Source organism: Globicephala melas, chromosome 16 (genome assembly GCF_963455315.2).
Source record: "Globicephala melas chromosome 16, mGloMel1.2, whole genome shotgun sequence".
NCBI classification, from domain to species: domain Eukaryota; kingdom Metazoa; phylum Chordata; class Mammalia; order Artiodactyla; family Delphinidae; genus Globicephala; species Globicephala melas.
The window spans coordinates 63610670-63630429 of record NC_083329.1 but is presented as its reverse complement, the minus strand read 5'-3'; the positions used below and the strand labels follow the sequence as shown (position 1 = coordinate 63630429).

Below are 19760 nucleotides of genomic sequence, written 5' to 3'. Positions count from 1 at the left end.
CATTGCGGAGCACAGGCTCCGGACGCACAAGGCTCAGCGGTCATGGCTCACGGGCCCAGCCGATCTGCGGCATGTGGGATCTTCCCGGAACGGGGCACGAACCCGTGTCCCCTGCATTGGCAGGCGGACTCTCAACCACTGCACCACCAGGGAAGCCCGTAAAAGTAGCTTTGCAAAAGACAGACCACAAAGGCACAAAATATCCCCAAAGACATTTCAAATACTTTAAAAAAACACCAGAGAAACAATTCAAAAACTACTCTCAAATTAAATTAGTACTATACAATATTTTACCTGCATCTGTAAGACTGCATCTGTTTGTAACAGAGTAGTTTTTGCTTGGGCATCAAATACAAATGGATATGTGCAGATTGTAACAGGGATATCTGCCAACTAGAAATAAAAAATTAGCTTATTAGTACAAATTGGTTTGTAACTTCTTGTAGGTACTGTCATTTCTTGTGTAAAGTTGATCATATTCTTGGTTTATTCACTTTTGTGTCATTCAGGAATTATAAATAAAATGTGGCTTATTTCTTTATTTAATTTTATTTTATTTTTTATACAGCAGGTTCTTATTAGTTATCCATTTTATACATATTAGTGTATACATGTCAATCCAAATCTCCCACTTCATCACACCACCGCCCCCCCCCCGCCACTTTCCCCCTTTGGTGTCCATACGTAAAACGTGGCTTATTTCTGAATATAGAATTTTTACTGATAATTAGATGAGGCATTGGAATAACCCTAATTCCTAATTTTAGGAGATAACTGTATACTTGAGAATCCATAAAATTGTAAATTACAGGTATCTTTTGCTTAACATCTTAACTCCAAGTTTCAGTGAATTAGGCTGCAAATTTATTCTAAATGTGGGGCTCCTATGTTAAATACAGTTCCCAGTTCTTATATGTTAGGGCTACTCTAGCAAGTGAGGCCAATGATAAGCAATCTACTTATTCATTCAACAGATATTTACTGCCAGGTCATTAGGGGGACAACACTATTATAAGCCCAACAATCTGTTCATTCATTTAACTTACAAAATAAGCACGATTAGTATTATTATTTTCTGTCAATCTTCAAAGTTGATCAGTAATAGCTGATCTATTATTACCATTATCAGACATTAGTCACCTTATCAACAATTATTTATCCTAGCAGGTAAAACATAGTGATTGATTGCTAAGTTTTTAACAGGGCAGAAAAATACAAAGAGCTATGAATTGCCAGTCACAGATCTTGCAGTTGGAGGATGTTATACTACCATATACCCAACAAAGCAAAATTTTTGTGCCAGCCTTGACACAGAGCCCCTTCTTATTATAAGGCTTCCAGTGAAGACTTAATACACCATGAAACAATCCTCTTCTTTTTAAGTTCTTAGAAAGTTCTTTATATTAAGTCTGAATCTGCATTTCTATACATCACTTCGTTTTCTATTTCAGTCTTCATTCTGCCCCTGCAGAGAAGTTTATATGGTTTAGATACTTCGTGCTGCCATGCTCTCCCTAGGATGTCTTTTTCTCACACTAAACATGCCGTTTTTCCAACCATCCTGAAAATAATATGGTTTCCAGCTCTACTCCATCCTAACCGCCTTCTTTTATTTTATTTATTTATTTATTAGGCTGCACCGGGTCTTAGTTGTGGCATGTGGGATCTAGTTCCCTGACCAGGGATCGAACCTGGGCCCCCTGCATTGGGAGCATGGAGTCTTAACCACTGGACCACCACGAAGTCCCCAATAACCTTTTTTTAAATGTATTTCAATTTGTCTAAGCCTCTTTCAACTATGGCCATCAAAAACAATGAAATAATTCAATAGTGCCCAATCAGTATAGAACACAAGACTATCAACTTGTTGTTCTCAACATGAAAGACAATATGCTGAGCGACATTAACCCTTAAGTAAGTTATCATTCTTGGCTATTTCTCATATGACAAGTTTACCCTCCACCCTGTATTTGTGTCACTAACTAGCTATGGATGATAGAAAGTCTTTTTACTACTCTGAAACTCTAAAAGACTGAGATGATTTCTAAAGTCCCCTTTGGCTCCAAAACTCTTTGATTTCATAATTTTATGTGCTACTTCTATTTGAGGATGAGGAAGCAAACAATGTCAGGCCCATAGTTTAAAGCTACTTCTAAATGCTTCATTGGTTCAAGTGCTGTGAAAAAAGCAAAGCAAACAACAAAACCTGAAGTCTATAACAGAAGTATAATACAACATTCCCAGGTATTAAAACGGTGGCTCAGGATTGTTGATTATGTAAGCCAAAGTGCCAGAACTTTATATATTAAGATAGTACATTAAACAAAGTGAGGGAGATGACCATACTGAAAGTTTATTCTATTTTATGGCCATTTTGAGTGTCAATTATTAGTTTAAAAATTGAAAATCATTCTACTTCTCCAACATAAAACATTTTCTGCCTTCTGGGTAGGCATCTGTGAAATTTTATAAGTTTGCTTTTTTGTATTCTGAGGACACCGTAAATTTTATACTGGAAGGCTTTAGGAGGATAGGAACTATTTTAAGACAAACATTGTTAAAAGGCATCATATATAGGTGTAATGCTAACTAAAGCAGAGGGTCTAATTTTCTTCAGAAAATTCCTCTGAAATGTTATACAGGGCAAGTTCTATACACTCATTAAAATATATATGTATATATACATATATATATGTTTTAAAGTCACAAAAAAGAGGAACTTTGGGGTCTTCAATCACTTAAGACAAAACAGAGTATATCTTACTCTGAACATGAGACTTTATTACACCAAACTTACCTCAGTTAATCCATGGTTGACATCCTAAGACAGCAGTGCAGAACGTAACAGTAATGAGGAAAGAGCATTGTTAGTGTCCAAATTTAACTATTTCTATTCAAAGCAGCATTTCATTTATTTTGCTATAGCAGAATACTGAATTAATGAAGTAGACCAAAATACATCTACAACAGAACTTACCCTTTCCACATATACCTGATATATCTATAAATGTAATAAGACCTTCGTTTCAGGTATCTTGTGATCATAAAATCATTGAGGCTTGAACATAATGAAATTTGGTTTCAGCAACTAAGTTACGCCATTTGCAGAATTTAGGTAGAACAGGGAAACTAATCCTAAGCCTAACTTGGTCTTGAAGAAATAATTTTATGGCCCAATCTCTCCACCTGGAAAATGGAGAAAATATCCCCCAGATTTTAAGACTTGGTTAATCTTGACAGAATATTTGAAAAGTGTTTAGTGGATTAAAATGCTATGTGGAAAGTGAGAAAATAAGCCATAATTGTTTTTATTCATCAGAAATAAACAGTGAAACACAGGTATCTTATATTAAGCGTTCTTTAACACTGAATTAGCTAAAACAGAAAGTACAAGACAGGGCATAGGGGTTGGTAAGTAGAAAGAAGAAATGAAGAGAGAAAGAGGTATTTATGAAGGATATAATAAAGAAAATTATAATGAAAGCTTACCACTGCATTGAACAGAAATGCACAACATTTTCTTGAAGAAAGCTTTCATATATTCTCAGGGTATAGCCTCAAATAAAGTGCTAGAATCTCCAAAAGTACGTTACTAAATTTGCAGATGGCACCTCGTATACTGAGGAATTACTCTTACCCAAAGAGAGGTCTGATTTTGCCCTCAGCTACTGGGAGATGATCCACAGGACTTTGGAACGTCATACCTGGACAGGAGTATCTTTGTTTGCCTGGAGGCTCTGGGACATGTGGTTATCAGTTCTGCCTCCAGAAGGTCTGGAAAGTAAAGGTCAGCCACATGGGCAGTATGTGATGGAACCTCAATAAAAACTCTGGGCACCAAGGCTCCAGTGAGCTTCCTTGCTTGGGAATACCCTGAGAGTATTGACACAGATGGATGCTGGGAAAATAACTTGTCCATGACTCCTCAGGGAGAGGAAAACAGAAGCTCAGCCTTTGGTACCTTTCCCAGACTCTACCCTTATGCACTTTTTCCCTTGGCATTTTAATCTGTACTCTTTCCCTATAATAAACTATAGACGTCACTATAACAGTTTCCAGTTAGTTCTGTGAAGTCTTGTAGCAAATTACTGAACCTGAGAATGGTTCTAGGAATCCTCTAAGCTTGCAATTGGTATCAGAAGTGAAGGCAGTCTTGTGTGGACGATTCCCTCTAACTTTGTAATTGGCTAAATTCTTGCACGCCACAAGGGGTATCACTGGAAGTTTTAAGGTATTAGCAAACACTTAGGGTTTGTTCACTATATTGTGCTAAATAAAGCCAAAGCAGTGTAAGCATAAGTAAAATATGACTCTAACTTCCTGTTCTGAGAAAGGTAATTATTGATAATAGCTTCTTTCAAAAAATTCAGAGTACCAAGTTATCACTATATACGTGCCCCATTGGGCACGTTAACAGAAGAATATATTTACAAGCTGTTTGCAGAAAAACCCTTTTAGATTGCACTCAGTTTAATTTAAAGCAATTTAACAGGAACAACTGAATACTTTTATAGTATATCTTGTGGGATGTTTTTTAAAGTGCTGTTACAGCTAAGAAGGTGTGAATAAGCAAAGAAACACCTTTCAGTATTTTCTGACTACCTATGGCCAGCTTGAAAACTATATTTGATACCTGGTATCATGGAAGATGGATTTTATTCTTAATAATGAAACATTACTATATATGCACTTTTTTATTGCTACATGTAAAAGATAAAGGTTCTAGGCATATCCTTTAGCACTGGGAAGCCAATAAGATAGTCATAATTTATAGTGTAACTAAACCATATTAAAGCAGAACAAAAGTTTGATGGTAGAGACAGATGGGAGCTAGAAGGAATATGAAAAATAATGGGACGTGTGGAAAACTTGGGAAAAGAGACTATTAGATATGAGGCAAAATGATTTACCTAGGGGAGAGCCATCAAAGGGAAAACCATATTAAGGTCATCATTAGAAATTTCAATTTAAGTGTTAAGGATCTAAGACAAAAGCTCAAACATTTAAAAAGAAAAAAAGTAAATATGTAAAAAAGCAAGGATAAACTCCTCTGGGAAATATTAGAGTTGCAAGATAGTTGTTATATTAGTTGAAACTCTAAATGAACCAAAGTAGTATTTCCAAGGAAAATTTAGAAGGAAAAAATGTGGTGGGGGGTGCGGACAGGATATTACAAAATACGTGAGGTCAATGAAAGGTCTATTGCTAAAAATTTACCACATCATTCAATGTGTGACCTACTAGTGGCTCCACATCCACATACTCAAGCACTAACTGTTGGCTGTTTGTAGACTGAGGGCCCTGAAATTAGGTCAAGGCATGCCTAATTTTAGTTACCCAATGTCCTAGAAACTTGAGTAAGAAAGACCTAAAGGAATGTTCAAAAGTCAGGGTCTCATGGTCCAAAGCAGACTTTCACTAAGGCTGCTTTTAACATCAATGGTTAATGATAGTTCTAGTTAGTTATAGACAAAAAAGATGCAACTCCTTGGCATGTTTTAGTTTCAACAAATTACTTATGGCAAAACACTGTATCATTGCTGGTGAAATCATTATTTAAGGGTATAACATAGGATTATTCTGAGGAGGTATAAACAGAGGATACCGAAGTTACTGAAGTAATTCAAATAAATATGAAAGGTGTTGGTGACTAGGCAGAAAAAAAAAAGATACTTCTAAAACACGAAGAAAATGAAAAATAAACCAATATAACTTGGTAATTCAAGGCATAAGGAATCAGTCCAAGAGTCTGCAAAACATTAATGCCATTAAAAATGACAAGGGAACTTTAAAAAGCTAGTATGAACCTTCTGGGAAATATTATAGCTGCAAGGTTTATACTGCAAGTATTAAATGTATTGCAATATTAAAGAACACAAATGTATTTTAATTTCTTCATTTCATTAAATGAGGAAGAAACTCAAACCTAGAAAGTTAAGTACTGGCCTATCTTCCCAAAGCTGGTCTCCCTAGCTGTTATGTCAGTCTATCTTCCTAGTTTGCTGATGAGCATGTCATGTTAGCTCAGCACTGTCCGCAGTTAAAGTACAAAACCTTAATGCCACAGAAGAAATACAGTAATGGTTTACAAACACAGCACAATTAATATTGAAGTAAAATTTATGACTTAAAAATATATAAAGTGTAATATCAAAGACTGTAAAAATCTCACCAATTTATCAAATGTATTTATTAGTACTTACTTGTATCTGACATGTCTTACATAGGCATACAGTTCTTGAAATAAGAGAATATGCACTTTAAAAAATGCTTAACTTGATTTTTAATTATAAGAGGCACAGACTCAGCATAGACCTTTCTACACTTTATTCTAAATTAATCAATTTTTACTAGATATATATTGATACATATGTACAGTAACGAAAAGTATAAGCAAGGGAAGAAAAAAGAGCAAAGAGTTTAGTTGTAACCACTAAAGTTTTTTTGTTTCTTTTGTTTGTGTTTGGCCGCACCGTGCAGCTTGTGGGATCCTAGTTACCCAACCAGGGATCAAACCTGGGCCTTGGCAGTGAAGGCATGGAGCCCTAACTATTGGACTGCTAGGGAATTCCCCACTAAAGTATTTTTATAAACAATTTTAGAGCAAAGTTAAAAGAGGTAAGCAAATAAACTGAGACTAATACCTAGAAAGTGGAGAAAAACATCAAACAGCAGAAGATAAAAAGAGAGAGAACTCATGTGCTCTTTTATTTTGCCAAGAAATTATTGTAGAGGGAGAAAAACAGATAAAAAGCAAAAGGAATCCAACTGAAAAAATGTCATACCCTAATATCAGAGTCTGGAAAAACAATCAAAACAGAGAAGCTTATACAGTAACCAGCAGGAGTAGGAGGATCAAGCAAAAACTTCATGGAAACATGAAAAGGGAAACAGGTGAAACAAGCTGGGAAAATGGAAGAGGATGAGGTGAAAAGTTAGTCTCAGCTGTACAAGAGGATATTACAAGGAATGCAAAGAATTTCACAGAATTAGTTTTTAATGTTTAGAGACCAGGAAAGTATATACCTGATGGGTTCTCTTTTTTATTTTGTTTTTTTCCTTCTAGTTCTACTGAGATATAAATGACATACAGCACTGTGTTAGTTTAAGGTGTATATTCCTGATGGATTCTTAAAATCCTTGACTGGGAAAGAAAGGAAATGGAGAAAGAAATCTCAACAGACTATGGCATAAAGAGAAATATAATAAAGGTAATATATAATAAAGGTAATATAATAAAGGTAAAATAATTTTCTTGCAGTGTTTAGAACAAGGTAAAGTTTTACATATATACGTGTATATATTTATATATAAAATATATGTGTATATATATAAATACAATTTATAGACATATTTCTTATAATTCATAGTAATTATCTTCTATCAAGGAATATTTTAAACTTTCACATGAAGGAATGGAATTATTTCAAGATAACTCCTGTTCAATAATGGTATACATATGTACATTGTATACATAGATATAAGTACATATATATGTGTATATATGTCTATGTGCACATAAATACACATATACACATTTATATAATCACAAAACAGCATATGAGTATCTTTAGGATAGACACTTTAAAACTTTACTAACTTTACTTACAGTGCCAACATGATGTTCAACCTAGTATTAAAACTAGTAATGTAAGCATGAATTTTATTAAACAGCCTCAGGGAAAGTCTTTAGTGTTATGTGTAAATGTGAAAGTGATCTGAGCTCTCTCAAAGAAAGAAGCACCTTCAGATGTCATAATATAAATTAATAAACTACTTAAGAGTTAGTCAAAGACCTTCAAAGTAAATTGTCAGCTTTCTATTTCTGGAAGACTAGAAGAACCCAAATCACGGGTTCTAGATTCTCATTTCTAAGATGTGACATTAAGTCCACTATGCACATTAAAGAACAAGTTTCCACTGCCACAACCACCTATTCAATACCAGTCTGTCTACAAATGGAGAGAAAGGAAAAACATGTGGTTGAAATAGTAGAGCAATTTTCAAGTATATCAATGTGGTCCTCTACTGTCTCCCTCTTACCAGAAAACAGTAGCACTGAAAGAATTCCTAAGGAAATTCAATTTGATATCATCACAGATACATACCAAGAGGAGTTTGGATACAAGTCTGCCAAGCTTAAAAGCAAACATTCAAACCATAGCTTTTCCATGTAGCACAAGATTACAGCTAGTTTAAAAATCCTATTAGACTGGCATTTCTCTTAACTTGTTCAGAATACAAGTAGTTTATGACCTACATACCAGAAAAAATTCGGATGTCAAAGAACATCAGATCTAATTCACAGTGATCCAAGAGGATATAACTCTCCAGGAGAGAGTGAAATGCTTAGTGAAATAAGTCAGACAGAAAGACAAACACTATATGATATCACTTACATGTGGAATCTAAAAAATAATACAAATGAATCGATATACAAAACAGAAGAGACTCACAGACACAGAAAACAAACTTACGGTTATCAAAGGGGAGGAGGGAGGAGGGACAAATTAGGAGTAGGGGATTACAGCTAGGAACTACTATACATTAAAATAGATAAGCAACAAGGATTTACTGTATAGCACAAAGAATTATATTCAATAAAAAAACTAAAAAGAAAATGTTGAGGTGGGATATAAAGCTAGGTGCTCTTATGTCACACTCCTTCCTTATCATATTTACGTTGTGAGCTGAGATTCCTGATCAAGAGAACATAATCATCTTCCATATCAAATATTAACTTGATTATTAAATTTGTAGAGTTATAATTAATTTACCAATTTGTTATGCCTTAAGAATTCTTTTAAAAGCTATGTACCAGGAGTTTAGAACTAGTTTAGTGTTTGTATATATCTAAATAAGATAATCGTAAATAAGGTAAGTGAGCTCCGGACGCGCAGGCTCACGGGCCCAGCCGCTCCGCGGCATGTGGGATCCTCCCGGACCGGGGCATGAACCCGTGTCCCCTGCGTCGGCAGGCGGACTCTCAACCACTGCGCCACCAGGGAAGCCCAACACTAAGCTTCTTAAAGGAATTATTTTATTTTAAAAGGAGTCTATATAATCACTCCAGTCTCAAAAACACTGCTCAAAGACCTAGGGCATCTAGGTGGTGTATCAGGGTTTACATGCAAGTTTTTCGATAAAAAAAGTTCATTTTCTGAATCATCAGTTTTCCTCAATGGTAAATAATTTTAATCCCTTTTATATTGCAGTAAATATTTATTTATTTTTGAATTTTATTTATTTTTTTATACAGCAGGTTCTTATTAGTTATCCATTTTATACATATTAGAGTATATATGTCAATCCCAATCTCCTAATTCATCATACCACCACCCCCCTGCAGTAAATATTTATGAAGCCCCAAATTTGCATTCTCTTGAAGATAAAATATGAGACTTCACACAAATCCTGCAGAGGGAAAATTAATAACCTCAAGAAATATGTTTTTTCTCCTGTCTTAGGGGTTCACTGGAGGAAGAGTTTGAAAAGCTTTATCTAGGTGAGAGCTTTAGTTTAAATAGGGAAGGAAAAAGGAAATATTTATTCAAAGCTTTCCAGAGGTCAAGTATTTTCTTTCTTAAAAAACTGTTGTCCCTTGACACCAGCTAACCACCCTACTTTTTTACTCCCTTCTCTTCAGCACAGAACTTCTTGAGAGTACTGCCTATGGCTTTTGTTCCCTATCCTCACCCCTAAATTTCTCTTAAGCATACTTACTCTAGACGCATTATCAAGGTTACCAATGATCTTCACGTAACCAAATGCATTGATCAATTCTATGGTTTTATCCTATTTCTCAGCAGCGTTCAATATGGTTTCTCCTTCACTTTTCAATTTTGGTTCCCACAACTCTCTCCTAGTTTTCCTCCTACCTCTCTTAACCTCCTTTGTTGATTTCTCTCCTTTCCTCATCTCATATCCATTAGCAATTCTTGGCCGTCTTACCTCCAAGAGGTACCCAAGTCCATTTCTATCTTCCATCTATACAACTACCAATCCTAGTCAAACCCATCATTTTCTCTCCCCTTATCTACTCCATTCCCCTCACTCCATCTTCCACAAAGCTGACAGAGTGGTTATTTCAGAATATAAATTACACTGTACAGTATTCACTCCCTGCTTACCACCCTCCAATGGCTTACCATAACACTTCAGATAAAATCCATGTCCCCGATTCTAATTTACTAAACCTTGCATGATCTGGCACCTGCCCATTTCTCTGATCCTTTCCCAGAACTCTCCCCATTCCCATATTTTAGCCATACTGGCCTTTTTCTATTCTTCAAACATGACAAGCTTGCTCTCACCTAAGGTCTTTTAGTAGATGTAATTTTTCCTGAAATTTTCTTTGCTCTGATCTTACATGGCTGCTTTTTGTCATTTAGATTACAGATCATACTTCATTAGACAAGACTTTTCTGATTACCCAATCACAAGAAACCATCCTGTCTTTTTTTTTTTTTTTTGCAGTACGTGGGCCTCTCACTGCTGTGGCCTCTCCCGTTGCGGAGCACAGGCTCCGGACGCGCAGGCTCAGTGGCCATGGCTCACGGGCCCAGCTGCTCCGCAGCATGTGGGATCTTCCCGGACCGGGGCACGAACCTGCGTCCCCTGCATCGGCAAGCGGACTCTCAACCACTGCGCCACCAGGGAAGCCCCATCCTGTCTTTATTACCTTCTCTTATTTTAATTTTCTATATAGTGCATATTATAAGCTTTTATTTTTTTTTTGCTTTACTTGATTACTATCCATCTTGTCCACTAGATTATAAGTTTCATGAGAACAGGGCCTTATCCATCTGGTTAATCACTGTATTTCTTATACCTAAATAAGTGCCTGTTACAAAGGAGAGTCTTAATAAGTATTTGTTGAATATGCAAATGAGCAGACATAAATCTGTAGGATGTTTGTAAACTTGACTGAGTCTCCTAGTGATTCTGCAGGAAAAAATAAAATCAACAAATCTCTCCCAATCCAGATCCAAGTATCTAGGGAAGCAAACATGTACTAGAAGTGACCTGATTCCTATAGGTAAGAGCATCCTAAAAACAGCATGCACTAAATGCACTGCCATTCAAAAACTACTGTACTTTCTAAGTGCCTACTAGACATATTTGAGATACTGTAAGAAGTGCTGGTGAATAAACTGACAGAGGCTCCACAAGGAGCTTGCAGTTGGTACCTAGCAAGCAATGAAAGGCTATTCACCTTCCTAGAACTGTTACAAGCATGTTGCTTAAATTACCTGCTTCAGGGGTGGAAAAGTTGACCTTAAGTATATTATAATGGTTAGCAAATAAGAGTCTAAACCTGTTTTATATCTAGCTGCTTAGCAATTTCTATACTGAAATTTTGTGTGACTAATTAAAGTTTTATAAGACTATGATATTAGTTTTATTTTTATTTTATTTTTTTGGCCATGCGGCACGTGGGATCTTAGTTCCCTGACCAGGGATTGAACCCTCACCCCCTGCGGTGGAAGTGCAGAGTCTTAACCACTGGACGGCCAGGGAAGTCCCTATGCTATTATTTTAATTAAGTATCTAGTTATTAGAGACTTAGCCACATGGAAAGAAATATGTGGCACTTGTGGAGGTATGCCAAAAAACTGAAATCAAATTAAGCACATAAAAGGGGAAAAATAAAAACTAGAATCAATGGTACCACAGCTCACTTCTGGTAGTTCTGAGGCACCGATCTCACAATTTTAATACGTTCTTAGAGTTCAAGTATCAGAGACTCCAGTATCCTCAACATTAGAGAATTAAGAGACAACCTCATGCAAAATAAATGAGACTTAGAAAAATAAGTCATATTTGCATTTTTCTGTAGAAAAGTGTAATCTATCTCTTTGGTTTGGCTTTGGTATAAGAGCAGAATGCTTACTTATAAATACTGTATAATATATAACTGCTCCTTTGCAATATGCTTTTATTTAAAAAATGAGCTCTGAATAAAAGCTCTGAAAAAGCTTTGTTGTTTCAAAAATACACAATTGTTCCTTTTGTATTAGAACAAATGATACATAAAAATGAAACCATAAAATGCAATAGGAAACATACCATTCCATAGGCCTGCTGTTGGACCCAGTTGATATAATCATTCCGTATGTCTATCAATTCTTGTACTTCATGTATATAAAATTTATCATATTGTATAATCTGTCCAGTTTTCTCATTTACCTACAAAAAACAAAAATGTAATTAACATTAAATTTAACCAGTACCTAAGAAAGAGACTGAAAAATGTTTAAATAGAATTGAGACTTCTTAGCTATTTTCTCTTCCTATAAAAGAAAAATTTACTGAGTGCCTACCATATGCAAAATGCTAATTAAGTGCTACGGGAAACACCAAGATTTATAAGATGTGATATCTGTATTTAGTATCTCAAAATCCATTAAAAAATATTTATGTAACCACCACACAATAGGAGATATGTACCATAAGTATATATATTATACAAAGACTAGAAACTATAAAGTCTTCTGGTTGGGAATGGGACTTAAATAATAGTAAGAATAGCTAATGCTTGTTAACCATCACTCAATAGTGGCATCTGATTATAATAAACTAAGAGGATGACATTTGGGTAGGATGTGAAAAATGAAGACAGTGCAAATTACCATACTAGAAAATTACTTACTAATTACAAAAGGAAAAACAAGTCTTAACAGTGGAGACCACCACCTTAACTGAGTGATCAAACTAACCACCACCCATACTGGGACAATCAAATATTATGTTCCTGCTGGGACTTCCCTGGCAGTCCAGTGGTTAAGACTCCGCGCTTCCACTGCAGGGGGCGCAGGTTCGATCCCTGGTCAGGGAACTAAGATCCCACGTGCCTCGAAGCACGGCCAAAAAAAAAAAAAAAATTTTCCTGCTGATATAATGCAACAGGAAGTACAGACATTATCTGTGAACCAAGAAAATGTCTAACCTGAATCTAGTCAAGTCCTTGATTCAAATTCCAGTTAATAGGAAATACAGGAAAAGAGGAACAAGTTAAACATCATTATAAGGAAACAGACAATTATCCTAATTGTAGGAACTTTACAAGAAGACTGGCCAGGACTCTCCAAAAAGTCAAGGTAATGAGATCGAAAGGTGGGGGTTATTCTAAATTAAAAGAAACTACAAGAGTTCTAGTGCTGGATATGGCAGAGTACTTTTTATCAGACTAATCCTCCTGACAATAACAGTTATAATCTCTGAACAGTATATTAAAAAAAACAACAATTTAAAAACACTGGCGATCAACCCAAAGCAGGCAGAAACAAGAATGAACACAATCTCTGAAAGAAGGAAAGCACATGTTGAGAACCACATTTTTTTTTTAACATGGGAGTACTTCCAAAGCAGCATAAGGGGTAGGGGATGTAGCACATGCAGAAAGCAACAGTTTTATCAGACAGAGAAGTGTGAGATTGAAGCTGCCAACATGGCAGACAATGAGGAAGAAAAATCCCAGAAAGGAATCCTGAGGACAAAGTCCCCAAATCTGCATGTAAATCCCCCCCACCTCTTTGGCTAACTCTTAAACCATGAAAGCACAAGTGAGATTTGGGGTGGGGGGACAGGGACGGACAACACCCCAACAGAAAGCAGCAACTGGGAGGCTACTCTTAAGAGTACATTTCAAGACAAGCATCTCCAGAGGGGAAAAAAGGTACATTTCATAATGATAAAAGAATTAATTTATCAAGAAGTCATGACAACCCCAAATAACAGCGCTTCAAAATACAAGAAGGGAAAATTGACAGAACCACCATCATTGTTAGAAGTTTTAACACCCCTCTCTTGGTAACTGATTTACAAAAAAAAAAAAAGAAGGGCAAAATCAGTTAAGTAAGGAAGATTTGAACATCAGTTTCAACCAACTTGAACTCGTTGCCAGAAGAGAGGGAGGTGGGGGCAGGAGAGAAATAGGTGAAGGAGATAAAGAGGTACAAACTTTCAGTTATGAAATAAATGAGTCACAGGTATGAAAGTGTACAGTGTGGGAAATATAGTCAATAATTATGCAATATCTTTGTATGGTGACAGATGACAACTAGACTTACCATGGCAATCATTTTGAAACGTATAGAAATATCAAATTATGTTTTGCACCAGGAACTAATATAGTGTTATAGGTCAACTGTACTTCAAAAACAAACTCAGAAAAGGAGATCAGATTTGTGGTTACCGGAGGTGGGGGTGGGGGGAGGGGGAAGTGGATGAAGGGGGTCAAAAGGTACCAACTTCCAGTTATAAGATAAATAAATACTAGGGATGTAACGTAAAACAACATAAATATAGTTAACACTTCTGTATGTTATATGTATGAAAGCTGTTAAGAGAGTAAATCCTAAGAGTTCTCATCACAAGGAAACAAATTTTTGTCTATGTCTTTAATGTTGTATCTATATGAGATAATGGATGTTGAGTAAACTTATTGTGGTAATCATTTCATAATGTATGTAAGTCAAATCATTATTGCTGTACACCTTAAACTTATACAGAGCTATATGTCAGTTATATCCCAATAAAATGGAAAGAAAAAATAGAACATTCCACCCAGTAATTGTACATGGGATGTTCACTAACATATATCATAACCTGGACCATATAACAAGCCTTAATAAATATCGTTAAAAAAATCCAACATATACAAAGTATGTTCTTTGACCACAACAGAAATGAACTAAAAGTCAATAACAAAAATATATTTGGAAAATCCTAGAAAACTGGCAATTAAAACACTTCTAAATTACCCCAAACTCTCCTTGTATCCATCAGAGAGCTAAAGTCACAAGATAACAAAGTAGCCTGAAGTCCAAGGATGGACAGATACTTCCAAAGAAATGGGTCACCATGGCAGAGCAAGAGGAAGTTTAGCACTGTCATACAAGCAGCGAAGAAGAAATCAGCTAAAATTCTAAGAAATTGCTTAAGGCTGAGTATGGGATAACTTGAGAGGATAAAACCCCCGGGAGCCTCAGACAGTTTGCACTCACTCATAGACTCTTGACACACACCTCTACTGGGTGCCCAGGAGGATGAGTGGAAACAGGGCAGGAGATCAAGAGACTCTCTCAGTGGTGCAAGGCATTGGCTGCCTCTGTGAGAAAGAAACAAGGCCTGCCACCCCGTCCAGATCCTTCTCTCACATAGAGAAAGCAAAAACTTTAAGCCACTGAGGAAGGGGAAGCAAATTCTATGCCATGTTGCTGGAAGAGGGGAAAAATCCTCAATCCTTGGGAAGAAGGGGGACAAGAACTGTCCTGAGCCCAGAATCTTGTATCAGTAGCGCTAGAGGCTCTCTACTGCTGGGGGTGGGAGCAGAAACTCTGAGAAAATCCCATCCCCGAGACCCTGGTACACACCCAGCTATCTACCTAAGACCAACACTATACCACAATAACAAAGAACTTTTTCTGTCCCTTCTCCTCTACCAATTTTGAAAGCACTAAGTAATAAGCAACACCAGCTCACCACTGAGGAGGGGCAAAAGTGGGGAGAGAAATCCCTCTTTGGAGCAGGCATGCAGAGTGAAGCACAAACACTGAGAAGAAATCTTTGACATTTCACCTTCACCTTAAGCATCAGACAATATTAGAGGAATCTGAGGTCTCCGGTGCAATGAAGTTAATTACAGCAAACTAAAAACTCAATTCCAGTTCAACTGCAGATTAGATTGGCTTAAATCCCTACACTAACAACCACATAAGAGGTATACACATACAGGATGTAAATCTAATTACTTCAGCGTTTACTATTTTACAGACAACCAAAAAGTGTGACACATATCAAAAAGCAAATAAGTAAATAAAACAAAGACCACATAAAAAAGTCTAGAGACAAAGTAATCAACAGAGCCAGACTCAGAGATGACTTAATGAAAATAAAAACACTACATCAAAATTTGTGGAATTCTGGTAAAGTAGAGCATAGAAGGAAATTTATAGCATTAAATGATGTTAGAATAAATGGTCTAAAATCAATGATCTAATAAGCCTCGGCTCAGGAATTCCCTGGTGGTCTAGTGGTTAGGACTCAGCACTTTCACTGCCATGGCCTGGGGTTCAATCCCACACGCTGTATGGCACAGCACCCCCCTCCCCCCCCCAAAAAAAGCCTCAGCTTTAAGAACCTGGAAAATGATGATCAAATTAAGGACAAATCAAGTAGAGGAAAGGAAAGATATGAAACAGAAAACATAAATTACACTCTATTTATTTTTTAAATTTAATATTAAATTTTTAAATTTCCCAAAAGAAAATTCCAAGCCAAGATAGCTTCACTGGTGAATTCTATCAAACATTTAAGGAAGAAATAATACCAATCTTTTTTTTTTCCAAGAGGTGACATATCTAAGTGGTTTTGTTTGTTTTAAATTATATATTTATTTATTTTTGGCTGCAATGGGTTCTTGTTGCTGCGTGCGGGCTTTTCTCTAGTTGCGGTGAGTGGGGGCTACTCTTCGTTGCAGTGCATGGGCTTCTTATTGCAGTGGCTTCTCCTGCTGAAGAGCACGGGCTCTAGGCGCACAGGCTTCAGTTAGTTGTGGCACATGGGCTCAGTAGTTGTGGCTCGCAGGCTCTAGAGCGCAGGTTCAGTGGTTGTGGTGCACGGGCCCAGCTGCTCCACAGGCATGTGGGATCTTCCCGGACCAGGGCTTGAACCCGTGTCGCCTACACTGGCAGAAGGATTCTTAACCACTGTGCCACCAAGGAAGTCCCAATAATACCAATCTTAAACAAACTCAGAAAACAGAGAAAGATAGATCATTTCTTAATTCACTTTATGAATTAGGATAACCCTGATACTAAAAAGCTGATGAGAAACAAAACTGACTAGATCAACATCGCTCAACAAAATATGAGCAAATTAAAAGCTGATGAGAAACAAAACTGACTAGATCAACATCACTCAACAAAATATGAGCAAATTAAATCCAGCAATATATATAAAATAATACAAAATGTCCAAGTGGAGTTTATCCCAGGAATGCAAGACTGGTTTAACATTCAAATATAAATGAATTTCACTAAATTTCAGAAAAAAAGCAAAATAAATAAATAATTGTTCATCTCAATAGATGCAGAAAAAAGTATCTAACAAAATTCAACATCCCTTCATAATAAACACACCCAGCAAACCTGGAATAGAAGGGAACTTCTTCAAACAGATAAAGCCCACCTTAAAAGAAAACAAAACAAAAACACAACTCTACAGCTAATATCATATTTATGGGTAAAATATTAAATGCTTTCTTTCTAAGATGAAGAATTAGACAAGAATGTCCACTGCAACCATTTATATTCAACACTGTACTGGGAAGTCTTAGCCAATAAAATAAGGCAAGAAAATAACATGAATGTGCACATAAAAAATCCAAATTAATCTATAAGAGAAATATTAAATTGATTTATCAAGGTCACAGAGTACAAGGTGAAAACTCAACTACATTTTGCCACACTAACAATAGAAACTCAACTAAATTTCTCCATACTAGCATCAGAAAATAAAAAATTTTAATTATCATTTACAATAGCATCAAAAACGTAAGACAGAGTTGAGCAGCTGTAACAGAAACCACGCAGCTCACAAAGTATAAAATATTACTATCTAGCCCTTCATAGAAAAAGTCTTCAGACCCTTGCCCTACAGCCAAACTCTTTCTACCAAAAAAGAAAACATACCCAATAATTACACACAAAAACTCATTTGCTTTTCCCTCTCTAATATTTATGTCTATAAATATATACATTAACTTTTATATTACATTGGACACTTAAAAAATTTAGTGACGCCTGGGACTTCCCTGGTGGTGCAGTGGTTAAGAATATGCTTGCCGGGCTTCCCTGGTGGCGCAGTGGTTGAGAGTCTGCCTGCCGATGCAGGGGACACGGGTTTGTGCCCCGGTCTGGGAAGATCCCACATGCCGCGGAGCGGCTGGGCCCGTGAGCCATGGCCGCTGAGCCTGCGAATCTGGAGCCTGTGCTCCGCAATGGGAGAGGCCACAACAGTGAGAGGCCTGCGTACCGAAGAAAAAAAAAAAAGAATATGCCTGCCAATGCAGCGGACAGGGGTTCAAGCCCTGGTCGGGAAAGATCCCACATGCCGTGGAGCAACTAAGCCCGTGAGCCACAACTACTGAGCCTGAGCGCCACAACTACTGAGCCCACATGCCACAACTACTGAAGCCCACGTGCCTAGAGCCCATGCTCCGCAACAAGAGAAGCCACCGCAATGAAAAGTCCACACACTACAATGAAGAGTAGCTCCCACTCACCACAACTAGAGAAAACCTGCGTGCAGCAACAAAGACCCAAAGCAGCCATAAATAAATTAAACAAACAAACAAATAAATTTGTTTTAAAAAGTTTTAGTGACTCTTGTTGAAAATGATTCATGTGCCACTGACCTCTGATACATACTTTTCTTTATCTGGAATATTTTTTATTTTTAAAGGTAAATTTTCTTTCACCAATAGCAACCAGTGTTTGCAGTTTTTACATACTGCAGATATGACACATGTTTTTGAAAAGAAATGCTATGTTAGAATAAAAACTAACAATTTAGAAATCAGGTTTGGTTCAGGAACAAGCAAATTTCAGTCAAGCTTAAGACTTGGTGGGAAATGATGGCTGATAGTTAATTCAGACACAGTGATTTAATAACTAAAGATAAAATCAGTTAATATTGCTTTAAAAATAGGGAAATTAGGCACTGAACAGAAGACTGATCCAAAAGACGTGGATATAGATTTACATATAAAATCAACAGTTTAAAAAATATATATAAAAATACATTTGTATGGTAGGTAAGATTGACAAGACATTATTTTTTTCAGGAAGTCTTCTTTAATTCTTCCGAGTTATGTGCCCTCCTATGTGTTTTCATAGCACCCTTCATTTTCCTTAATCTAGCACTTACCATGCTGCATCATAAATGCTTATAATCTTTTTTTAAGCATTTTTTAAAATATTTATTTATTTGGCTGCACCAGGTCTTAGTTGCGGCACTCGGGATTTTTGTTGCGGCACACGGGATCTTTAGTTGCAGCATGTGGGATCTAGTTCCCTTACCAGGGATTGAATTCAGGCCCCTGCACTGGGAGCGTGGAGTCTTAGCCACTGGACCACCAGGGAAGTCCCTACATTTATAATCTTAACAAGGGCAGAAATCACATCTTTTCCTTGTCACTGCATCACTACTGTTTAGTACCATGATAAGCACATAATAGGCACTCAGTAAATATCTGTAAAATGAATAAAAAAGAAATCATATGGTAGAAGTTCAAAACAACCTATACAATCAGTGTTACTGCCCAAAATGTACAAAATAAAATCTATGTATGTTTGATCATAACATTTCGCATTTTAATTACAATTTAGTATTCTGATTTATAAACGTGAGTTCAGAGGAGGAATATGGTAGTATACATATGTCTTATATGTTTGGGTTTATTTAAGGGTTCCTTGCAAAAAAAAAGGGGGGGTTGAAAATCACTGACTTAGAAGATTAACATGATACGTAGCACTTAGGCTAGTCAAAGTAAGTCTTTTCTTTTGTCATTATTAATATCTCTATAAGGTACTGTGTGAAAACTCAGAAACTACTAAATAACACAATTACTTGCCAGCAAACTCATTTACGTGGTAATACATCCATTCCTGACAGCAGGTACCAAAATTATCTTTCTTGTGATGCCATTTGGAGCACTGTGAATAATTTCTAATTCAAAGCTTCCCAAAGGACAT

General features: G+C 36.5%; 1 protein-coding gene across 7 annotated transcripts in view; it reads right to left on the bottom strand.

The window, feature by feature from the left end:
- The window catches only part of HERC4 (HECT and RLD domain containing E3 ubiquitin protein ligase 4), a 132409-nt gene that overhangs the window by 27515 nt on the left and 85134 nt on the right, over window positions 1-19760 (bottom strand). For 5 of the 7 annotated variants that reach the window (XM_030862380.2, XM_030862379.2, XM_070043849.1 and 2 more), the window contains exons 15-17: window positions 12070-12189; window positions 2798-2821; window positions 295-393 (exon numbers count right to left, since the gene is read on the bottom strand). In XM_030862380.2, coding sequence (XP_030718240.1) covers window positions 295-393; window positions 2798-2821; window positions 12070-12189 — 243 coding nt within the window. Of the gene's footprint in view, window positions 1-294; window positions 394-2797; window positions 2822-12068; window positions 12190-19760 lie in introns of those variants that run through there. The other 2 variants (XM_060286195.1, XR_009559298.1) reach the window with 2 other exon arrangements.